This window comes from Eurytemora carolleeae, unplaced genomic scaffold, assembly GCF_000591075.1.
Source record: "Eurytemora carolleeae unplaced genomic scaffold, Eaff_2.0 scaffold1255, whole genome shotgun sequence".
Classification (NCBI taxonomy): domain Eukaryota; kingdom Metazoa; phylum Arthropoda; class Copepoda; order Calanoida; family Temoridae; genus Eurytemora; species Eurytemora carolleeae.
In genome coordinates this window covers 58,660-81,242 of record NW_019397142.1, presented here as the reverse complement: position 1 = coordinate 81,242, position 22,583 = coordinate 58,660, and the positions used below count along the sequence as shown (strand labels likewise).

The 22,583-nt window shown below is 31.4% G+C and overlaps 1 protein-coding gene across 1 annotated transcript; it reads right to left on the bottom strand.

Annotated features, from left to right (window-relative positions):
- Positions 1-1,335: 1,335 nt before the first annotated feature.
- On the bottom strand, positions 1,336-18,399 carry LOC111712291 (glutamate [NMDA] receptor subunit 1). The gene is made up of 21 exons (XM_023486864.1): positions 18,282-18,399; positions 18,079-18,190; positions 16,664-16,754; positions 16,342-16,396; positions 13,096-13,209; positions 11,496-11,593; positions 11,248-11,342; positions 10,978-11,033; positions 10,339-10,399; positions 9,469-9,507; positions 9,365-9,402; positions 8,385-8,451; positions 7,235-7,328; positions 6,804-6,882; positions 6,538-6,607; positions 5,918-6,022; positions 5,222-5,287; positions 4,396-4,470; positions 3,849-3,941; positions 2,316-2,384; positions 1,336-1,773 (listed from the first exon to the last, which is right to left on the bottom strand). Exons 2-21 carry the CDS (start codon positions 18,112-18,114, stop codon positions 1,651-1,653), a joined length of 1,524 nt encoding a protein of 507 aa, XP_023342632.1. The 5' UTR covers positions 18,115-18,190; positions 18,282-18,399; the 3' UTR covers positions 1,336-1,650.
- Between the last annotated feature and the right edge of the window lie 4,184 nt (positions 18,400-22,583).

Sequence of the window (22,583 nt, the reverse complement as noted above, 5' to 3'; positions counted from 1 at the left end):
CGGTATTATTGTGCATGGCTTGTATAACTACCAGGGGTTATACTTCTGTTCGACTTCTTTCAGCTGAGATGTACAGCTAGAGAAAAGCTGAAGATAGAATTCTTGTTTCCTAGTGAGTTAGATATGAAGAGAGAGAGTTTTGATACTCCCCTGTAGGATGAGTAATTCTACGCAGCCCTCATCCTAACTGTGAAGCCAGGAGCTACTATGGGCAGGTCGGAACCCTGCCGCGAGCAAAAAGCAACTGATTTTTAAAGATTTAAAAAACTTTTGTTTTTTAATCTAAATATATGCTTCTCTTACCTTTTGCGAAATTAATCGAACAAATTAAGCAAAAACGAAGCAAATTTTTTTTATCTTCCATAAAAATGCCTTTTAAATAAAAATTCAGCATTTTTTTATATGAAAACCAATTCTTTTTTTTAAAAATCCAAAAATCCTTAAAACGTCAATTTAAAGGGGACAAAGTTTTTTCCCATCACTACCTAGTACCTATCTATATTCTATATAATAAAACAAGACATTCATATATATGTTGCGTATAGCCGGCCAATTTGCTGGACCAATTGGGCTGAATTTTTTTTGTGGAAACTCATGGGTGGCCAGGGGGTGTTATTGGCTAAAAAAATCTATATTTTTTTCTTAAATTTTTTTCTTTAAATTATTTTTTCCACGGGCAACGCCGGGCCCTTCAGCTAGTGTTAAGCATAAAGATATGTAATCATTCTCAAAAATTGTATATTTATATGTACTGTACTATGCACACCTTTTTTGCCCATCACTACTTAGTATCTATGTTAAATATAAAGATATGAAATTGTTCTGAAAAATTTGATAAATATATGTACTGTAGCACAACGTTATTTGGGGGAAGTGGGGCTTGATTCTATGTTAAATATAAAGATATGGAATTTTCCTTTAAATAAATGTACTGTACTGTACTGTAGCACACCTTTTTTGGGGTTGGGTGGCTTGATTTTCACCGTCATCCTCATACGATTTTGTCGTAATTAGGTGACGCTTTAAATCCGTAAAGTCGCACTGCATGTGAAAATACTATAAATATGTCGATATATGTCTATTGCACTAGTTTTGATACCATTTAGGTCGGTTGTCTCTAAATCAGTTTTTATAGCATCGAAAACAAAGTTTTGAAGTTTGTATTATTTATTATTTATTTATAGAGTTTCGTTGGATCACAAGTTTTTTTCCATCAGACAATTTTCTTTTCCTATCCATCATAAACTCAATTCCGAACACTGGATTTCAGATCTATATCTGAAACTATACAAACCTTCTAAATTATCTTTCTCAATAATTGACATTTTATTTCAGAATACATGTGTTGACTTAGTGATTCTCTCCCCACTGTTAGCAAAAAATTTAAGACAATTTTTTTTTTAAATCAATAATGTTTTTTATAGACTTCCATCAAGTTTTGAGTAGGGTTTCCAATCGGAATAGTGCTCAACTGTTCTCGTATTGCGCGGAACTGTGCGGAATTGCGCGGAAATGACACGGCCCGCAATCGCGCGCAAGTCAAATTCATTTGCGTTGGAAACCCTAGTTATCTAGCTATTTAATATAAAATTAAATAACCAACATCTCAAAAATTATTATCAGTTTATGTTAATAAAGTTTCAAAGTAAATTAATTTAACAATTTTTCAAAATTTTTCTTTTTTGATAAATGAATCCTCCCTGAAGCTGCCAGAACCAACCCAACTGCAAGAATAAAGAAAGCTATTGCTACGTGTTCCATTCTCATCTTCTCCTAAACAAAATTTACTTTTTTATCACAAAGTTCGGTACTTTTGATTGAACAAGTTGAGTTTAAACTTAATTAATCTCAAAAGGAAAATAGTCATGCCACAAACTCAAATTTTCTAATCCCTATATCTGTTTAACCTGATGGTGTAAACCTTTTTTATTTTATACTTACTTTCTGTAATCCAACACATAATTCATAGTTTAGAATATCTAATGCCAACGAAAATGATATTAAAACCTATGGTAAAGTTCAGAAATAACAGGGGCAGCCGTAGTACATTTGAATTTCCGAGCCGGGTTAACCTTTCCGGTCCCAATTTTGTACTGTATCGCCCGGACAATGGGTAAATAAAGCAGACACTCAATAGGACCAGCCAGTGTAACAAGGTTGACGCGGTCAGACTTTAGCTTGAATTGACTTTTACTAAAGGGTCAGGGGTGCGTAGTCGTGTCAATACTTTGGAAGATTAAAAACTGATAATTCTCACAATTTATCCGTTCTACACAGGGGTCACTTGTCAATGAAATGTTGCATTTACTTATTACCGTATCAGAGATAGATTGATCATAAATCAATTTTCCCAGGGACCTTAAAATCTTCTCATGTAGACCAGCCTATATAGATTTGTATTATGATTAGATTATTATTATTATGATTAGATTATTATTATGATTAGATTACTATTATGATTAGATTATTATTATTATTATTATTAGATTATTAATTAATTAAATTATTATTATGGAAGAATTAAAGGAAAAAAAGTAAACAAAATATCTTTATTCTTTTCTTGCAAAGGTAATTAATGTTCAATTATAGAGACAGAAATTGTATAAACTTTGATAGAGATAGTTCAGTTTCCAGGAAAAGCTGGATTCCCTAGATAGAAATTTGAAAAAATTTTAAATGTAAAACATTTTTTTGGCAATTGGCTATTCAGTCTTTTAAGATTTGTTAGTACTTAAATAAGGAATATAAAAATAAATGTATTTTTCTTGTTTTTTTTTTTAATTGGTTTCAAATTTAGAGTGGTATCTCAAATGGTCATAGAAAAGGTTTATCGCAAGTCAAAGGAAATGAGTCTTTGCCCCAAAATCTGATTTTTTAATTGCTTTATATTTTCAACCCAATGTAATACGCCTTAGATATATCAAACTCAAACTTTAAATTCTGTTAGATAAGATAAATAATAATTTTGAAATTTCAAAGGTTTACATCTTCTGGAGTACAGTTTATATATTTCAGTTTGTGGCAAAAACTCAGCTTCTTTGCAAAAAAACCAAGTAGACTTTAAAATTTTTTATAAAATGAAAAATTACGGTTACACAAGAAGGTTGAAATTTTAAAAATTTCATTGATTCTCATATTTTTTTAACATCTCTGATTAGTATAATTTAAATGTAATTAAATGATGTTTAGCTATTGATCAATTGTTTCTGTGAAAATAATGTAAGCATGGAGAGAGGTTTACTTGTAAATAATCTGTAGGTAACTATAGCAGTGTTCAAAAATGCCAACCCATATAATGCTTTGAACGGATGTTTGGGCGCATGGAGAACCAAAGCCACTGTTGGGCTAGAAATTCTATTTTCTAAGTTTGAATTCTTGCCAGTAGGCATGAGACACGGCTTGACATGAGGCAGAAGTAAAAAGAATTGGCCTGGGCTACAACCAAAACAAAAAGTTAGTATTCACGAAGAGTCCGAATACGGAATGAAAGGCAGAGAATCCGTCAGAGAGCTCCGGCTTTCCATGATTCGTTGGTATCATTTTTATTTGCTCATTTTTTATATTACCATATAAAGATGGTATGAAATAAAGGAAGTCTAAAGCCTGAAAACTGATGTTAGTAAATCTACAGAGATATAGGAAAAATGTATTTCCAAAAATGTCCAACGCATGGCTTTGGTTCTCCACGCGCCATGCGTTCAAAGCATTCTCTGGGTTGGCATTTTTTAACGGCTGAAACTTCCTACACGATATTGATGAGAAGATGACTTGTTATCCGTCCCACTGCTATCGTTGACTACAGTTTATTTACAAGTAAGCCTCTCTCCATGCTTACAGCAATATTAAACCTGGTGACAATGAAGAATGTGACTGTTTAACTTCTCTTCCCATTTAGATGCTTTCTGAATAACCCAACCCGTATAATGGGAGTTCAAAACCTCCTAAAAATCAAGAGTAAAAAGTAAAAATAATTTAGCCCGTATACTAAAAGTTCAAAACCTTGTAAAAATCAAGAGAAAAAAATGATCCTGTCTTTAAAATGAGATTTCAAAACCTCCAAAAAATCAAGAGTTAAAACTGATTCAACCCTTATAATAAGAGTTTAAAACCTCCTAGAAGTCAAGAGTAAAAATAAATTTAGCCCCGTGTAATGAGAGTTTAAAACCTCTTAAAGTCCTGAGTAATAAAAGATTTAGCCCGTATGAGAGTTTAAAACCACATTAAAGTCAAGAGTCTAAAAATATTTAGCCCGTATAGTGAGAGTTCAAAACCTCCTAAAAGTCAAGAGAAAAAATGATTTAAGCAGTTTTAGCATTTCCTACCAAAAAAGAGTATAAAAAATTATTGAGTTTTATTTGAAACACTTCTGAAATATTTTAAATTATTTTGTCTAACCTTGCTAAAGTAAAATGAAGGTTTGTTCGATTGAGCGAGGGTAGCATTCTTCTTTACAAAATGCAAAACAAGGTCCTGAAATACTAAATAAGGTCCTGAAATACAAAACAAGATCCTGAAATACAAAATAAGGTCATGAAATTCAAAACAAGGTTCTGAAATACAAAACAAGGTCCTGAAATACAAAACAAGATCCTGAAATACAAAACAATTTTTCCTGATATAAAAAACAAAATTCCTTAAATCCAAAATACAAATACAAAACAAGAACCTGAAATACAAAATAAGGTCCTAAAATACAAAACAAGATCCTGAAATACAAAACAAGGTCCTGAAATACAAAACAAGGTCCTGAAATACAAAACAAGATCCTGAAATACAGAATAAGATCATTAAATACAAAACATGATCTTGAAATGCAAAACAAGGTCCTGTAATACAAAACAAGGTCCTGAAATACAAAACAAGATCCTGAAATACAAAACAAGATCCTGAAATACAAAACAAGGTCCTGAAATGCAAAACAAGGTCCTGAAATACAAAACAAGATTCTGAAATACAAAACAAGATCCTGAAATACTAAACAAGGTCCTGAAATACAAAACAAGGTCCTGAAATACAAAACAAGATCCTGAATTACAGAATAAATTCAGATATATATTTACAAAGGGTGTATATTTTTTACCCCAGCTCCCTTCACTCTTGGCATTAGGAATTTAGTTTATAATATCCAACAGACGACGTAAAAAAATAATGGATGAGTTCACATCTCCTAATTATAGGAACAATCCCTTTTAAATCTAATAAATTTGTTATAAGAACTTACCTCAGTTCCAAAGTTTATTTCAGTTCCCTCCATAACATTTCTTAATGACTGATCCCATGGTTCAAGCTTAAATATTATTCAATCAATCAATAAAGGGGCAGTAGACGTAATTTCAAGGGACCCTCCATTTGTAGAGTGGCATTTCCGATTCACAACAGTACTCTTTTAATCTATGGCTGATCAAGGATAACGGATATATCCTTATTAGAGTATTATAAAACTAAAACATTACCCCGGAGGCCATATTTAAAGAATTTGAGCCGCGACTTAGATTTGATACACGGCTCAAATATGGTTGGTTTCACTTAGAATTGTATTCAATGTTTGAAGATTATAGCCGGCGTTCAGTAAAAACCAGTTTTGGGGGATTTGAGATTCGGCTCAAATTCATTGAATTCGGACTCAGGATTACTATATCTAAAGTTATATTTAAGTTTTATAAACTAGATTTCCAGGGTGCTTCACATCCATGTTCGATTTTATCTTTTAGTTGTTGCTTTTTTGAAGATTATTTTCGTAGATATTGTGACAAATCGAAATTTTTTAAATTGCAATTCAATTTTAACCATTCATAAACCTTCCCTGGGATCATGTGAGGTCCCACAAAAAATTTGAAGTTTATCGGTCACAAACAAACAAAGTAAACAGACAAGCAAAGTATATATATGTATGTGTATATATATATATATATCTGACCTTGGGATTGCTGTATCTGAAGTTGTCCAGTATTTTGACCTGCCAAGGGAATGGAGAGGACTTCAAGAACGGAAAAATCCAGGAAGATTCTTTTAATATTACAATCTAGAGACAAATATGCTTCAATAGTGGCAGCCATAAATCTAGGAAGACGACATTTAAACAATATGTTATGTTTTGTTGTTATAAGGCAATTAGTTTTGCCAGAAGCAAAAAACAGTTTAAACTGCATAATTGTTGTGTTTCATGTTTATTGGATTATACATTGAAAACTATGACCCTCCCCCCCATGGACCCCCCCCCCTGTATATGCCCTTTCCAGGGCCCAAATATAATAAAAGATGAGCAGAGGATAAATAAAACACGTAGACAAAGGAATTGAGTCTGATTTTCTAATCCCTAAAGCTTTTCAGCCCAATGTAGACTTTTGAATTTTAAACTAAGAATTCTGTTAGATCAAATATAAGTGTGAAATATTAGCTTTCACCATTAGGATGCAAAAATAAGGATTAAAAAACTTCTATTCAACTTTAGCCGGCGCACAAGAGAAGTGGTTTAACCACATCTACGCAGCTCAACCACCTCTCTAAATTCAAAAATCCTGGTCCCAGTTTTATTACCGGTCCCCTTTCAACAATCTGCTTAGATGTGTCCAAAGGTGCTTCGTATGTTGGATTCAGTAAAATAGCTCTAAATAAGCGCGGGTAAACGGCGAGAGTGACTATGTCTGGATAATAATATAAACCTGGACTACGCTGGGCACACCAGCTAGTAAATATAAAGTATAGAATAGAAAATATACAATATACATAAAATATACAAATTATTTAATTATTGAATAATCATTTTGTATATTTGAATATTTTATTGTAAATATTATTTGGACCTGAGATTGCTTGAAAATGCCATGGTTAAAAACAAAGATCCAATTGCCCAAACCATCAATAAAACACTGCCAGACCAAACTAAAATTAAAGATGTTGTTTTTCAATCTAAATTTGTTTTCTCTGTTTGTACCCCATCCCTCCACCCCCTTCGCCCCAATGGAATTCTTTATGTCAAAAATGAGCTAGTGCTGGAGGGAGGGAGATGGCACTTTCCATTTCTAACTTAAAGAAAATATGAAATAAAACTAACCCAATTTTTAATGTTTTATAATTTATGCTTAAAAATTGAATTTAAGAAGATGGAAGCTAGCCTCCATTTTCATCGTTACGCCTCATATCCCTCTTAACCCCCCCCCCCCTTCCTCAAGCCGCCTAAAATTGTTTGCCAAAAAAAATGTTAAAATTGTTGTAAATTATTGAAATATTCTACCTCTTCTTTGCTCTTTTTGAAGCAAGAACCAATCCGGCATTCCTTCAGCATTTATAAGAGATATGGGCATCAAAGATACAATAATATTATCAGGCTGAAAACATAAAAACATATTTAGATTGGGATGATGGGGGAAAAATAATATAGATCCCCTCTTTAAAATTTGCTAAAAAAATATTTCTAAAGAATTATATGCAAAAAATATGTTTTCCAAAAATGCGCGGAATCGGCACACGCAATCGTAATGAGTCAAAATTTTTCACACACCTACAAAATTACAAAAATTTGGGACCAACTTTTTTTTTAAATATTTGATCAGGTTGCTAAGCAATCTACGAGTAGATGGCTGGCTGATGTCTTTAAAAACCACGGGGAAACACATGGAAACACATGTCGGGGAGGGGGTTATTAAATGTAAATGGTTCATTTTTCTTGAATTTTAAGACATTTGCATTTTTAAAGGTACCACTGTAGAGGAAGAAATCCCCGAACGAGATTACAAAATCTGCAAATTAGTAGTGTCGGATCCAGCCTGTGACCAGAGAAGACCTATAATCAACTTCCTCTTCGATTATACACTCGTTATCTATCATTAATTTACAACTAGAAGCAATAAATGTACTTCTAAACCACACAAATATTGCGAACCTGTAAAGTTACCAACACTATAAAACTTTATTCTGGAAAGGTTTACTTCTGGAAAGTATGCAAAGAAAATATAAGGAAATACAATACAAACAGTTATGGTTCTGTTTTTGGTCCTGTTATTGGTCTTGTTTTTGGTCTTGTTTTTGGTCTTGTTTTTGGTCTTGTTTTTGGTCTTGTTTTTGGCCTTGTTTTTGATCTTGTTTTTGGTCTTGTTTTTGGTCTTGTTTTTGGTCTTGTTTTTGATCTTGTTTTTGGTCCTGTTATTGGTCTTGTTTTTGGCCTTGTTTTAGATCTTGTTTTTGATCTTGTTTTTGGTCTTATTTTTGGTTCTGTTTTTGGGCTTGTTTTGGTTCGGTTTTTGGCCCTGCTTTTGTTCCTGTTTTTGCCTGTTTCAAAATTTTTCATAGTGTGAGAAAATCGAATGTTAAAAACAAAAAAATTGAAACTTGGTAAATATTATTTGGAACATTTTTACGGTCCAACATTTTCCAATCTTGCAAACCTGTTTAAACCCAAGAATCGGAGCTGCCTGGACAACCATTAGAAAAACAAGGATTGCAGCAATAGTACTAAATAGTATATCTATATACAGTGAAACCCTTTATAACGAACACATAATAACGAATGTCGTATTCTTCACTTTCTGATAATGGAATGTTGCAGATATTTACTTTTTTAATTAAATGATTATATGGAACTCTTTAAAACTGTACCCGCATATTCATGGCTATTTATTTATTTTCGCAAATACTGAAATTTACGTAATATAATTAAATCTTATTGAAAAATTGTCAAGACGACATTTGATAAATTCTTCCGATGTATTCGTTATTAAGGGTTTCCACTGTATATAAAATTTGCTTGTCTGTCTGTTTTTTTGTAACCGAGAAACGTCAAAGCAGCTGAACCGATCGGGCCCAAATTTTTGTGGGACCTCTTATTTCGATCTTAATAAAATTTTGAAAATTCACGAAAAAATATTATTATAAATCCGCGAAATTTTTATGTTATTGGGATGTATTCAAAAAGAAAATATTCTCAGATGTTGCAACAGTTAAAAACTAGAATTATAGAAATTAGAAGTGAACTTTAAAAAAGCTGCATTTATTGTAATAGTGAGAACTAGAAAACTGTGGATTAGAAAACGACATTAAAGCATTTGCTGTTGTTACAAGGAAAATACTTTTACTATAGGTAAGGTATAAAGTCCCTTATATTAAGTTAAATGGATCTGTTCACACTGCACAATTATGTTAAATTGGACATAAAGTCATAACTTGAGTCTAAGAGTCCTATTTCTATTCCAGAGTTTTCAGGTGCTCACTGTATACACAGATTTCAGCAGAAAAAAAAACAAAGAAAAATTGCTGATTTTTTGTTCTTATATTTTCATAAAATGTCTCTAAATAATATTACAATTTTCAAAATCTGCAACAAAATTTCATAAATGAAAAAAGACGACATTTTAGTGTGAGACTTTACCTTACTAAGATTGCGAGCCAACCATAATAATCAAACACCTTCAAGTATATATTTATGAATAAGTTTGAAAAATCTTGAAAATAAATTAAAAAAATTAATCTTACTTCAATAATATTCCAAGCAGGAGAAGATCGTCCAGGATACTTTTATAAACATTATTAAAGGAACTGGTAGTAAATTAAAGGGGAGCAAGGGGGAACAAGAATTAAAGAAAAAAAATGGAAAAAAGAACATTCAAAAACGAATCTTAGAAATCACCATGCATAATTATAGCGACAAGCTACTCTATATTTCACTGGTCAAGAGCTAAAAATTGATCTCTCATTGGTCGAGAGCTTAAAGGTATTAGTCTCTCATTGGTCGAGAGCTAAAAGCTAAAAGGTATTGGTCTTTCATTGGTCGAATTTATAAAGATATCTCAAAGGAATCTGTCGGACCAGAAAACAGATTTGTTACACTAAAGGATTTAACCAGATAATAGGAATAAAGGGAAAGGAGATGACGCAGGTCTGGCAAGTGAAATGCAGTCGCACTTCTTTGCAGACGAGTTCGGTATTCCTTACACACACTCTTTTGGTACAGACACACAACATGATTACAGTCAAGGAAGTTGCAGAACAAATTATGATTAAGCTTGAATAACGAGTAGTTTTTTGTAAACTTAAATCAAATTATAATCTTTGCATGAAAATTTGGCTTACAGTGTTGACAAATACCAATATTCTTATTACTGTATATACCTACAGTATACACTTTCGGTTCGGTAAACTTTACACACACTTTTTTGGTACAGACACAAACACATGACATTTCCGCCCCCTGGATTTAACAATACGCAAGTTCCCACCTGCCTTCAACTAACATTTCTCTACAAACATAACTCCCCTTTGAAATATTTTAATAGCCTCCATTTTGCAATTATATGTTCAATCAAAATAAAAAACTTCAAAAAAATATTTTAACATTTGTTTAACCTTAGAGAACCAAACGGGTTTAAATTCTCCCACTGGCGTAGTGTAGGAGACGTACTGCATTCTAGGGTAAACAAAGCGATGCATTTTTTAAATTATTGTTTTAAAGATGCTTTGTTAAATGTGTTTAATCTACTACTTGAAGAGAATATGGAAGCGTAATTTGAAGTAATTTAAAAGATCCCAACGCCCGATTTAGTCTTATCCAAAATTTAGAAATTTAGATGTTTTTCTCACCCGAAAAGTTTTAATTCTGATAATTTCTTCATTTATTCTTATAATCAAGAAATGCGCAATTCACTTTCGAAAAGAAACCGCAAATGAAAATAGTTTAATGAAACCTTAACATAGATTTCTAATTAATATTTCGGGCATTGTAGAGGATTGTAGACATGCAATTTAATATGAATACCGGAAACGATTTTAATGAATTTTTTATTTCTGAATCGGTTATTCAAGTTTGACCCAGCCTCGAGTAATTCAATGACCTAGCTCAAATTCATTAAGTTAGGTCCCCGTACGTTTAGAATTATTCAACAATAAAGGTAAACAGTAAATTTTCTTTACACTAACTTACTGTTTAGAAATGTTGACGCTCGCTAGCTCCTGGAAATATTTTTAACTTTTTTTTTTAAATTGGACCTTTGTGCATTGTAGGACATATATGTTATTCCAACATCTGCTTCATCATAAACAACCTTTACAAATAAACTTTTATTTTTGACATATTTTGAGAAAATAAATATTTTCGCGTTCACAATTGAATTAATATTTACAGTGATGCGCTGAATAAATTTTCTTAAACTTAAAAAAGTATAACTTTCGGCCAAATAGCACAGATCGGCTGATAAAAATAGGAAAAATTGCAACATATCGTTCTTTTTTATCCTAATGGGATCCAGTTTTACTTACCCCTCCCACCACGCCATCCCATAAACCTGTTTCCACATTTAACCTTCCCCAATTTGTGAATGCAAATATAAACTCAGCAGTCAGGTTCAGTTTATCTAAAACAGAGGTTCCTTAAAAAAATATTTTACAAGTTTCACCGAAAAAAAAATAAACTTAAGACTGACAGATGAAATCATTTAAATGAACCCTTCTCTAATTTGATTGTTTAAAATTTCTGTAATCATTATTATTATTATTAGTTCAGTTACCCAGGAATAGCTGCATATACAATCCTTCAAAAGTATCTTCATTGCACCTAGTTTCAGTTAGCATAAAGAATCTTGGCATATAGTTGTTATGTTTGATTCTGAATATAACAAATATATATATATATATATATTAAAAAAATACTAACCTGTGAGAATATTATGAAAAGCTGTCTCTACGTTGGTTACCTCATAAGGATAAGACTTCAGAGACGACTGTACTGAATTTATACTGTCATGTTTTCTTACATTCATGATTCCCTGCATTACTGTAAACTTGCTTCTTCTTTGCAAAATCCAAATAAAACATAAAAACTCTTAGTTTGACCTTGAAGTTGTCATATTTCAAGAGTTTCAGGTCGTCTTTACAGTCTCATCCTTTGTGGAAAACCCTATATATATATATATCAATAATGAATATCGTCTTCGTCCGAATTTTAATCAAAAGAGTTTGTTATTTGTAACTTTCTTGAAGACTGGCACAGGACACATCACTGTATGCAAATATACTAAAATGGATAATATATTTCTTGTATAACAAAGGAACTGAATTCTTGCCACTAAATCTGATTTTCTAATACCACTTTTCAACACAATTTCTTTATAGGACCTTTGACAGTTCAAACTAAGATTTCTGTAAGTTAAATCAGGTTTATGTTTAGATCAAAGCATGAATATTATGAGTAAAGGGAGTGTTCGCGAAAAATGAAAGGGGGATAGGCTTAATGCGATAAAAAAGCGCTTTTGATCGCTACTAATCTTACTTCTATCTGTTGCGTCTATAAGGAGAAAATTGATAAAGACGTCACATACCGAAGAACGTAGCGCCCATACAAATTCAGAAAGATGCAACATACGACTTAGACCGTAAAAAAATCTACTTAATTTCAAACAAATCATTCAAATATTACAAACTATAGTCATCGATTATCTTTCGCCACATTTGTATATAGTTGATTTTTCATAATATGTTTTGATTTTATTTTTAAAAATAATATTTAGCTTACCACTTGTTTTCGAACATTCCTGAAAAATATGAAAATGTCGTCTTCATTACCAAATATCCTCGAAACAGGAATACATGTTTTTATAAGTAACTCTCAGATCATAACAATTAAAACATTTTATGAAAAATCAACTATATTCAAATGTGGCGAAAGATAATCGATGACTATAGGTTGTAATATCTGAATGATTTGTTTGAAATTAAATTGATTTTTTTACGATCCAAGTCGTATGTTCCAACTTCCTCAATTTGTATGGGCGCTACGCTCTTCGGTATGTGACGTCTTTATCAATTTTCTCCTTAAAGACGCAACAGATAGAACTAAGATTAGTAGCTATCAAAAGCGCTTATTTATCGCATTAAGCCTATACCCCCTTTCATTTTTCGCGAACACTCCCTTTAAGTAAAATTTAGTGGATATTAAAATCATAGATATGTGTATACCCAGTGACAGCTATAATATGATTCTGGGGCTTTTTAAAACTTAAAACTTAAAAAAGCGGGACTAAAAATTTTAATATTTGAAAATTTAAGTATGATGCATAGAAATCTGTTGTTTTTGTTAAAAACAATAAAGAAGGGTTTCCTTAATTTAACCTAATTTTCTTGTTCTGAAAGGAGTCTACAGCGGAGCTATCTGCTACTCCTTTGAATAACAAGTCTGAGCGATGTTTAGACCAAACACCATCAAAAATCTCACCATGTATATTCCTGGATCAAACATAGTTAAAGAAAAAAGACGTAACTTCTAGTGAACCTCCATAAGATGGCAATACTCGATTTACAGTAGTACCGTTAAAGGTTTTGTCTGATCAAGTATCAACTATTTTATTTGCGGTTTTTCTGCAAAGTGACCTGAGCATTTTTTGCTTAAAATAAGCCGTGGTCTGGCAGATAGAAAACGACGGTATTTTCCACAATTTTTATCCGATTATGATTTCAAAGATTTCGTTGTGAATCGGGTATTGCCATCTTTGCATGAAGGACCACTGAGATTTACATTTAGAGTCCCTTTAAGGAACTGTTATAGATGTAGTTTTGAGTTCCTTTAAGGAACTGTTGTAGACGTAGTTTAGAGTCCATTTAAGGAACTGTTATATACGTAGTTTAGAGTCCGTTTATGGAACTGTTATAGACATAGTTTAGAGTCCCTGTAAGGAACTGTTATAGACATAGTTTAGAGTCCCTTTAAGCAACTGTTATAGACATAGTTTAGAGTCCCTTTAAGGAACTGTTATAGACAAAGTATAGAGTCCCTTTATGGAACTGTTATAGACATAGTTTAGAGTCCCTGTAAGGAACTGTTATAGATATAGTTTAGAGTCCCTTTAAGAAACTGTTATAGACATAGTTTAGAGTCCCTGAAAGGAACTTTTATAGACGGAGTTTAGAGTCCCTTTAAGGAATTGTTATAGACATAGTTTAGAGTCCCTTTAAGAACCTGTTATAGACGTACTTTAGAGTCCTTTTAAGGAACTGTTACAGACGTAGTTTAGAGTCCCTTTAAGGAACTGCTATAAACGTAGTTTAGAGTCCCTTTAAGGAACTGTTATATACGTATTTTAGAGTCCCTTTATGGAACTGTTATAGACATAGTTTAGAGTCCCTGTAAGGAACTGTTATAGATATAGTTTAGAGTCCCTTTAAGCAACTGTTATAGACATAGTTTAGAGTCCCTTTAAGGAACTGTTATAGACAAAGTTTAGAGTCCCTTTAAGGAACTGTTATAGACAAAGTATAGAGTCCCTTTATGGAACTGTTCTAGACATAGTTTAGAGTCCCTGTAAGGAACTGTTATAAATATAGTTTAGAGTCCCTTTAAGAAACTGTTATAGACATAGTTTAGAGTCCCTGTAAGGAACTTTTATAGACGGAGTTTAGAGTCCCTTTAAGAACCTGTTATAGACGTACTTTAGAGTCCTTTTAAGGAACTGTTATAGACGTAGTTTAGAGTCCCTTTAAGGAACTGGTAGTTTAGAGTCCCTTTAAGGAACTGCTATAAACGTAGTTTAGAGTCCCTTTAAGGAACTGTTATAGACGTAGTTTAGAGTCCCTTTAAGGAACTGCTATAAACGTAGTTTAGAGTCCCTTTAAGGAACTGTTATATACGTAGTTTAGAGTCCCTTTATGGAACTGTTATAGACATAGTTTAGAGTCCCTTTAAGCAACTGTTATATATATAGTTTAGAGTCACTTTAAGCAACTGTTATAGACATAGTTTAAAGTCCCTGTAAGGAACTTTTATAGACGGAGTTTAGAGTCCCTTTAAGGAATTGTTATATACATAGTTTAGAGTTCCTTCAAGGAACTCTTATAGACATAGTTTAGAGTCCCTTTATGGAACTGTTATAGACGTAGTTTAGAGTCCCTTTAAGGAACTATTATAGACGTAGTTTAGAGTCCCTTTAAGGATCTGTTATAGACGTAGTTTAGAGTCCCTTTAAGGAACTGTTGTAGACGTAGTTTAGAGTCCCTTTAAGGAACTGTTATAGACTTTAGAGTCCCTTTAGTGAACTGTTATAGACGTAGTTTAGAGTCCCTTTAAGGAACAGTTATAGACGCAGTTTAGAGTTCCTTTAAGGAACTGTTATAGACGTAGTTTAGAGTTCCTTTAAGGAACTGTTATAGACATAGTTTAGAGTCCCTTTAAGGAACTGCTATAGACGTAGTTTAAAGTCCCTGTAAGGAACTGTTATAGACGTAGTTTAGAGTCCCTGTAAGGAACTGTTATAGACGTAGTTTAGAGTCCCTTTAATGATCTGTTATAGACGTAGTTTAGAGTCCCTTTAAGGAACTGTTATAGACGTAGTTTAGAGTTCCTTTAAGGAACTGTTATAGACGTAGTTTAGAGTTCCTTAAAGGCTGTTATAGACGTAGTTTAGAGTCCCTTTAAGGAACTGTTATAGACGTAGTTTAGAGTTCCTTTAAGGAACTGTTATAGACATAGTTTAGAGTTCCTTTAAGGAACTGTTATAGCCATACTTTAGAGTCCCTTTAAGGAACTGTTATAGACATAGTTTTGAGTCCCTTTAACGAACTGTTATATACGTAGTTTAGAGTCCCTTTAAGGAATTTTTATAGACATAGTTTAAAATCCCGTTAAGGAACTGCTATAGCCGTAGTTTAGAGTCCCTTTAATGATCTGTTATAGACGTAGTTTAGAGTCCTTTTAAGGAACTGCAGTTATAGACATAGTTTATAGTCCCTTTATGGAACTGCTATAGACATAGTTTAGAGTCCCTTTAAGGAACTGTTCTAGACATAATTTAAAATCCCTTTAAGGAACTGCTATAGACGTAATTTAGAGTCCCTTTAAGGAACTGTTATAGACATAGTTTAGAGTCCCTTTAAGGAACTGTTATAGACATAGTTTAGAGTCCCTTTAAGGAACGTTTGTAGACATAGTTTAAAGCGACCCTTCAGCTGAAGATTTATGTGGTTCACAACTCTTTTTTCTAACAAACATAAATTATATGTCGTCTTTTTCTAAAGAAAACAACTCTGGCAGCTTTTTACCTTTTTTCTGCTGCAGAAATCTGAAAGTTTCTTTTAACCCTCATTTGAAAATTATCAATTTTTAGACAAAAAGACAAGGATAGCTCCAACATTTTTCAAAGAAAAGGTTCAAAGGCCGTTACTTTTGAGCGAGGGGAAAGGGCAAATTTTTTAATGATAATTAATAATAATAAATAAACAGAAGAAAAACTAGACTAATAAAGGAAAATTTGTTTTAATGAAAACTGGCGGAGAAGGTGGGTATCAAAATGTATATCAATATATGCTACGTTTAGATAAATTTTTTTCAGTTTTGGAATTTGTCAAATTACTTGATAGAAATCTTACCTATATTTTACATATGGAGAGTTCTTCCGAATTTCCAGGTATGGTCTTGATTTTCCTATGAAACCATTTTGATTCCCAAGAATATGCTAAATGAAAGACGACCTTGTTGTCGTCTGTACAGTCCATATTCCCCGGTATTACATTACAAATTTTAAAAACCTTTTTGAACATTTCCGTGTAAAGAACAACAAAACTGGTTTTAGAAAAATTTCCAAAATATTTTAAAAAATTCAAAACAATGAACATAAGTTTTTGGATTGAAACCAATATTTTTTTATGAAAAATTTTACACCAGAATATTTTTCATAAAGCTTGTAATTACCTGTAATTGTATTGATAATATCTCCTTGATGAATGATAAATATAAGTTTAGGTTTATATCTAGAGATCCAAACATCCTCCACACCAATAGTCTTAAATAAATCAAAAAATGTAAAGTTTTTTACTAACATTTATCAATTTAAACCGCTATTTACTTTAATATTTACCGCTATTAAATGATATTAACCAATATTAACCAATATTTATCCATATTTACCGAAATTGACATTTAAAGACATCTAGTAATATTTACCAATATTAGCCATATTCACCTATACTTACCTATATTTACCAATATTTACCGATATTTACCAATATTTACCAATATTTACCAATATTTACCAATATTTACCCACATTTAATATTTACCGAAATTTACCTATATTTAGTATTTACCAATTTTTATCAATATTTACCGATATGTACATATATTTATCAATAATTACCAATATTTAGCAATATTCGCCTATATTTACCGATATTTACCGATATTTACCGTTATTTACCGTTATTTACCGTTATTTACCAATATTTACCAATATTACCAAAATATATCGATACTTACCGATAATTACCTAATGCTAATATTTATCAATATTTTCAATATTTACTAATATTAACCATGTTTTACATGTACCAGACTTTAATTAGAATTTTTATTGTTCCTCTATATGCGACATTAACTCGTGGATTTTAAAAATCAAAATCTTTTAATTCTGACCAACCATAAACAGCTTCCCTGGGGTCATGTCAGGTCTCACACAAAAAGTGGGAAGGATTGGTTCAGCCGTTTTTACGTTTAATTGATGCAAACAAGCGAAGTTTATACGTACATAGATGAATATAAAAATAAAGTGAAAGCCCCAGATTTGTTTAGCAGTTCCGTTATTTGCCTTTTAGACAAACCCTATTTGAAAAGTATCGAAACCTTAAAATAATATATTTTTGGATACATTTTTTAAACCAAAAAGTATGAATATCTATAAACCTCTAATTTTTATGTGAACTATTTAACATTCGAGCTTGGATATGTTCACCGCTATCTACCAACATTTTTGTTAATATTTTCATCGATACGTGTCGACATTTATAAATATTTTCCGGATTTTATATGAGGAAACCGATATTTACCATGATATTTACCGATATATATATATATACCGATTTCTTATTTCTTTAGATATTTTAAAAGATTTTGGATTTTTGCAATATTTCATTCCGAAAGCAATTGTGTCGATGTCACAAACTCAATTTTTCTAATCCCTAAATCTTTGTAATCTGATGGTCAAAACATTATGTGAGCAAACATAATTTATAGTTTGAAATATCCAAGGTCTACGACATTGTGTTGCAAAGATATAGGGATTAAAACTTAATTCCTTTATGGTAAATAAATTCTTTGATTTGATTTTATCCCTGTGATGTGATTATAACAAAACATTTTGTATTCATTCCAGATATACGTTTAATATCATCTGGAGTTTGAAGGATATATTTCTGATTTTCATTCTCTGCAATCTCGTTAATTCTAAACAAAACAGAACATTTTCTTAGTAACAAAGCAAAAAATTAGAAAGTAATTTTGAGTTAAAGTTTGTAATTAATTTGAATATATCTACCCAATATAAATCTCTAAGCAGGTTGGTTCCCTCTTACTGATAATTTTATTATTTTGTTAAATAATTGATTTCGATACAGTTTCAGAAAAGCGTTAGATATTTGTGGAAATTGTATTGTTTAAAATTATGCTTTTTTAACCAGGTCATATTTTTTGTGGATCGAGAAAAACAAAAAATAACCCGAGTCCGAATTTAATGAATTTGAGCCGTGTCTCAAATCCGCCAAAAAACGGTTACAATTGAGCGCCGGCTTAAATCTTGAAACATTGAATACAATCTTAAGTGGAACCAACCATATTTGAGCCGCATCTCAATTTCTTTAAATTCGGCCTCTGCATTCTCTTTTCCTCTCAAAAAGAGTTAAGCATAATATTTCAATCTAATCTTAAAATCTAATCATAACCCGCTGCACACAAATGAAAATTAAAATTCTAAAATTGGCAATTTGTAGTTCATTCATAAATTAAACTTTAAGTATTTGATGTAACAGAATTTAAGTTTAAAATATCAAAATATCTTTTACTTTTTACTAGCTCCAGTTGGAACCTTTAGGAGCCTATTAAATTGTTATTTTTAGATCTGCAATTCCAAAAATGGGCTCATTGAATCGGAAATTATACGTAAAAGTAGATATAATAAATGGTCTCAATCTTAACAATCCGATTTCAAACAAGTCCTTAGACGCTCATGCAAAATTGTGAAAACGGAGATTATTTTTATTTTTACCAAAGGATTTAAACCTTTGCTACAAATTCAATTTTTGTAATCCATATATCTTTGCAACCTGATTATATAAACCATTGATATTTCAAACTCACATTATTTGATCTAACAGCATTCATAGTTTGAAATTTCAAAGGTCTACAACATTGGGTTGCAGCGATATTGAAATTAGAAAATCAGAGTTTGTGGCAAAAGCTCAATTCCCTTACTTAATCCAGTTGGAAACTTTAGAAGCCTATAAGATTGTCATTTTAAAATCTACGAGCCTACAATTAATCGTTATTGAATCGGGAATTGTAACATAAATTTTAAAATTGGTGTCAATCTTGAAAATCCGATTACATACGAATCTGTAGACCCTTATTCCATGTGTTTTTTGAGACACCTTGTAGGTGGGTAAGCCTCTTCTCGGGGGGTTGGTAGAGGTTTTTATGTTTTTAAAATAAAATTTTTTTTTTCTTAATCACCCGAGGTTTGACCTAGGGGCCTTTTACCACTAACCCTACTCTCAAAAATTTCCAATTTTTATAAAAAGCAAAGCAATTTTTATTTCATAACATTTATGCAAATAATATTTTCCCTGGTAAAATGTTCGATGTAGTGTTCAAGATTAACCGAAGAAAAAACTGAACCAATCCAACCAAACAATAAAAAGATTGGAAAAACCTTAAAAAAAAATATTACATTATGGAATAAAGTAAATGTTTTGACCTTAAGAAATGACTTTGCATCCAAAATGAACTTTATACATACTTGGATAAAGGAATTGAGTCTTTGCCACAAACTAAAAATTTTCTAACGTTATAACTTTGCAGCCCAATGTCGTAGACCTTAGATATTTCAAACTATGAATACTGGTAGATCAAATAATTTGAGTTTTAAATATCATAGTTTAACACTATCCAGTTGCAAAGATATTTTAGTTTGTGACAAAAACTCAATTCCTTTGGAAGGAAAATGGCAGAATATAGTACAGGGATTTTTAATCATTGAGTCAGATAAATAATTTTTTTCTGTTGAAATTCGTTCGCTTAACAAATATTAAAATAATAATATAAAAAATCTGTTAAAAGAATAATTAGATTAGAAATTGATATGCCATTGAGCAAACTGATAAGAACTACAAAGAAAACTGTCTTACGTGTAATTGGAATGGTTCCATTTTAGGAACTGCTGAATTCTGATGTTTGAAGCAAAACGTTAAATCAAATAACCTTAAACATTGCAAATGGCAAACTCAATATTGAAACCCTTGATATTTGCAGCAAATTGGACCATGCATTCATGTATACATTTAAATGTTATTAAACATAAAAATGTCAAATTTGTTCTGGTATGCAGAGCAAATTGTACAGGGTGTCCCATGAAACGTGATCTGCCTTTTTTGTGCTTTTAATATTATCAGAGATGAAGAATTTAATATTCTAATTTCGACAATTTTGGTTTTATTGAATAGAACTGAAATCGGAACAAAATCCTTTTTATTGATAGAACCAAAAAGGTAGACCACATTTTGGAAATCCAAGGACTATGAGTATTTTGCGGTTATTGTTTCAAGGAACATACACGTCAGAGAAGATTAATTACTGAATGTCTCAAATAAGTTCAAAAATCAAAGACGACTTTTAAATCGTCTTGCTACTGTCATGTTTCGTAGGACACCCTGTACACTTGTTCGTAATTGTTTAAAGTTAAAAATTCCACTAGCTTTTCTAATTTTCTGAAGTTCTCAAAAAATGATAATAAATTTACCAATAATAAAATAACTAAAACGATATCAACAAGTTTAGTAAAAGATGGATATCAATAAACTTTACAGAGATACATTTATTAACAGAAAATTGTGGAATAAGAAGACGACATTGTAGCAATACTTTTGAGCATTTTATGCTGTCACACAGTAAATAGTTAATAGTAATAGTAACTTATTTAAGCACTATTAACTGCTTGCACCGTTAACAATTTGACAAACCGTTAGTGAACAATTTTTTGCGTAATTTCTAAACAGCTCGATAATGCCGTAATTGCAAAAAACCGTTAACAGTAGAATATATTTCGTTAACGCTGTTAATAAAGTTGACTGAAGGTAACTTTAAAAAAACGGTAGATACAGTTTACGAAACAAACATTCTTACCTAATTAAAACTATACAGCTATACCTGATTTTTTTTACCGTTAACGAAACGTATAGAAAAAGTTGGAACGGGCCCAGCTCTAGCAGACAAACACTTTTACCAGACAACTTTTTCTTTGGATTTGAAAGCGTCGATTTTTTCATCATTTGATCAATTGCACAATTTTTTTTTTCCAAAAATATTTAAAAGAAATGCATCTTAATCGTAAAATCAAGTATTTCTTAATTTTAAAAATGCTTTAAGTGTAGATTTTGGCCCTTAATCAAAAAAATAGAAATACTTATCTCTTCTCTTCTTCTCTTCTTCTCTTCTTCTCTTCTTCTCTTCGTCTTTTCTGTTCTTCTTCTCTTCTTCTCTTCTTCTCTTCTTCTCTTCTTCTCTTCTTCTCTTTACTTTTACTCTTCTCATTTACTCATCTAGTCTTCTAGCTAGTCTTCTAGTCTTCTGGTTTTGATTTCAGTTGGAGCGAGGATGTATTTCACATTTGAAGCCCAGAAGCTGGGACCATTGACAAACAATTCAGCAATGTTATGAAGATTCTATGGAAGCATTGAAGATACTCTAATAACACCAAGTCAAAAAAGAAGTCAATATAATCTTTATTTGTGATAAATATTTATATTCGTTACATAATAACTGTTTTTCTTAAATTAAATTTAAATTTAAATAATACATTTAAAAGTAAAACTACATTAATGAAAATACTTTAAACTTGCAAGCAGGTATAATTTAAAAAAAATACGCTTTTTAAAATGATTACAGTCCTTTTGAATATTAATAGTCCAAACGAACGTATGTTCAATTGATCAATAGTCCATTTGATAAGACACCCTTTACACTTCCATGGAAGACGATAATTATATCCTTTAAGGGGTGAAAGGTTTTTGAAGATCAAGATTTTTAATTATAAACAAATGTAAGGTATTATTACACAAACCACCCTGTTCATCATTCTAGAAAATAAAATATATTTTTTGGTTTTCAATTTTTAATAATCTTTCTACAAAATTCTAACATACATCACCGCCAAACGTTTGTTTTCCAAACTAGCCCCGCATTATTGAAGAAAATGGCGTCGGTTCGGCAACGTGATACAAACTTGTAAAGAAGCCTGTGAATTGCGCAGTTATATCTCAAACAATGTGACATTTAAATTAACGTTTTTATGAAGTTTAATCTGCTGGAGAAAAACAATTTGTTTTGATTAGTAGTATGAGCGAATATTAGAATTTTTATTTGTCACATTGGAAAAAAGTAATTATTGGTCTTAATTCTTAAACCTGTAAACCCAATAATAATGTCAAAGTTGATCAATTTGATAAATTGTGAAAAATCTTTTTACATAATTCACGGGTTTAGCGGTTTTAGTTTTAAGTGCAGCTAATCAATTTATAGCTTAAGATTTTTATGATAACAGTTTTACTACCCACCCCCCCCCCCCCCC

Coding starts and splice junctions, on each gene's coding strand:
- LOC111712291 (XM_023486864.1), bottom strand. CDS start 18,114: ATGAATACAAAATGTTTTGTTATAATCACATCACAG. Junction 11,594..13,095: donor TTTCAGAACAAGAAAATTAG/GTTAAATTAAGG, acceptor TGTTATATTCAG/AATCAAACATAACAACTATA. Junction 6,023..6,537: donor AGATTGTTGAAAGGGGACCG/GTAATAAAACTG, acceptor ATTTGTCTCTAG/ATTGTAATATTAAAAGAATC.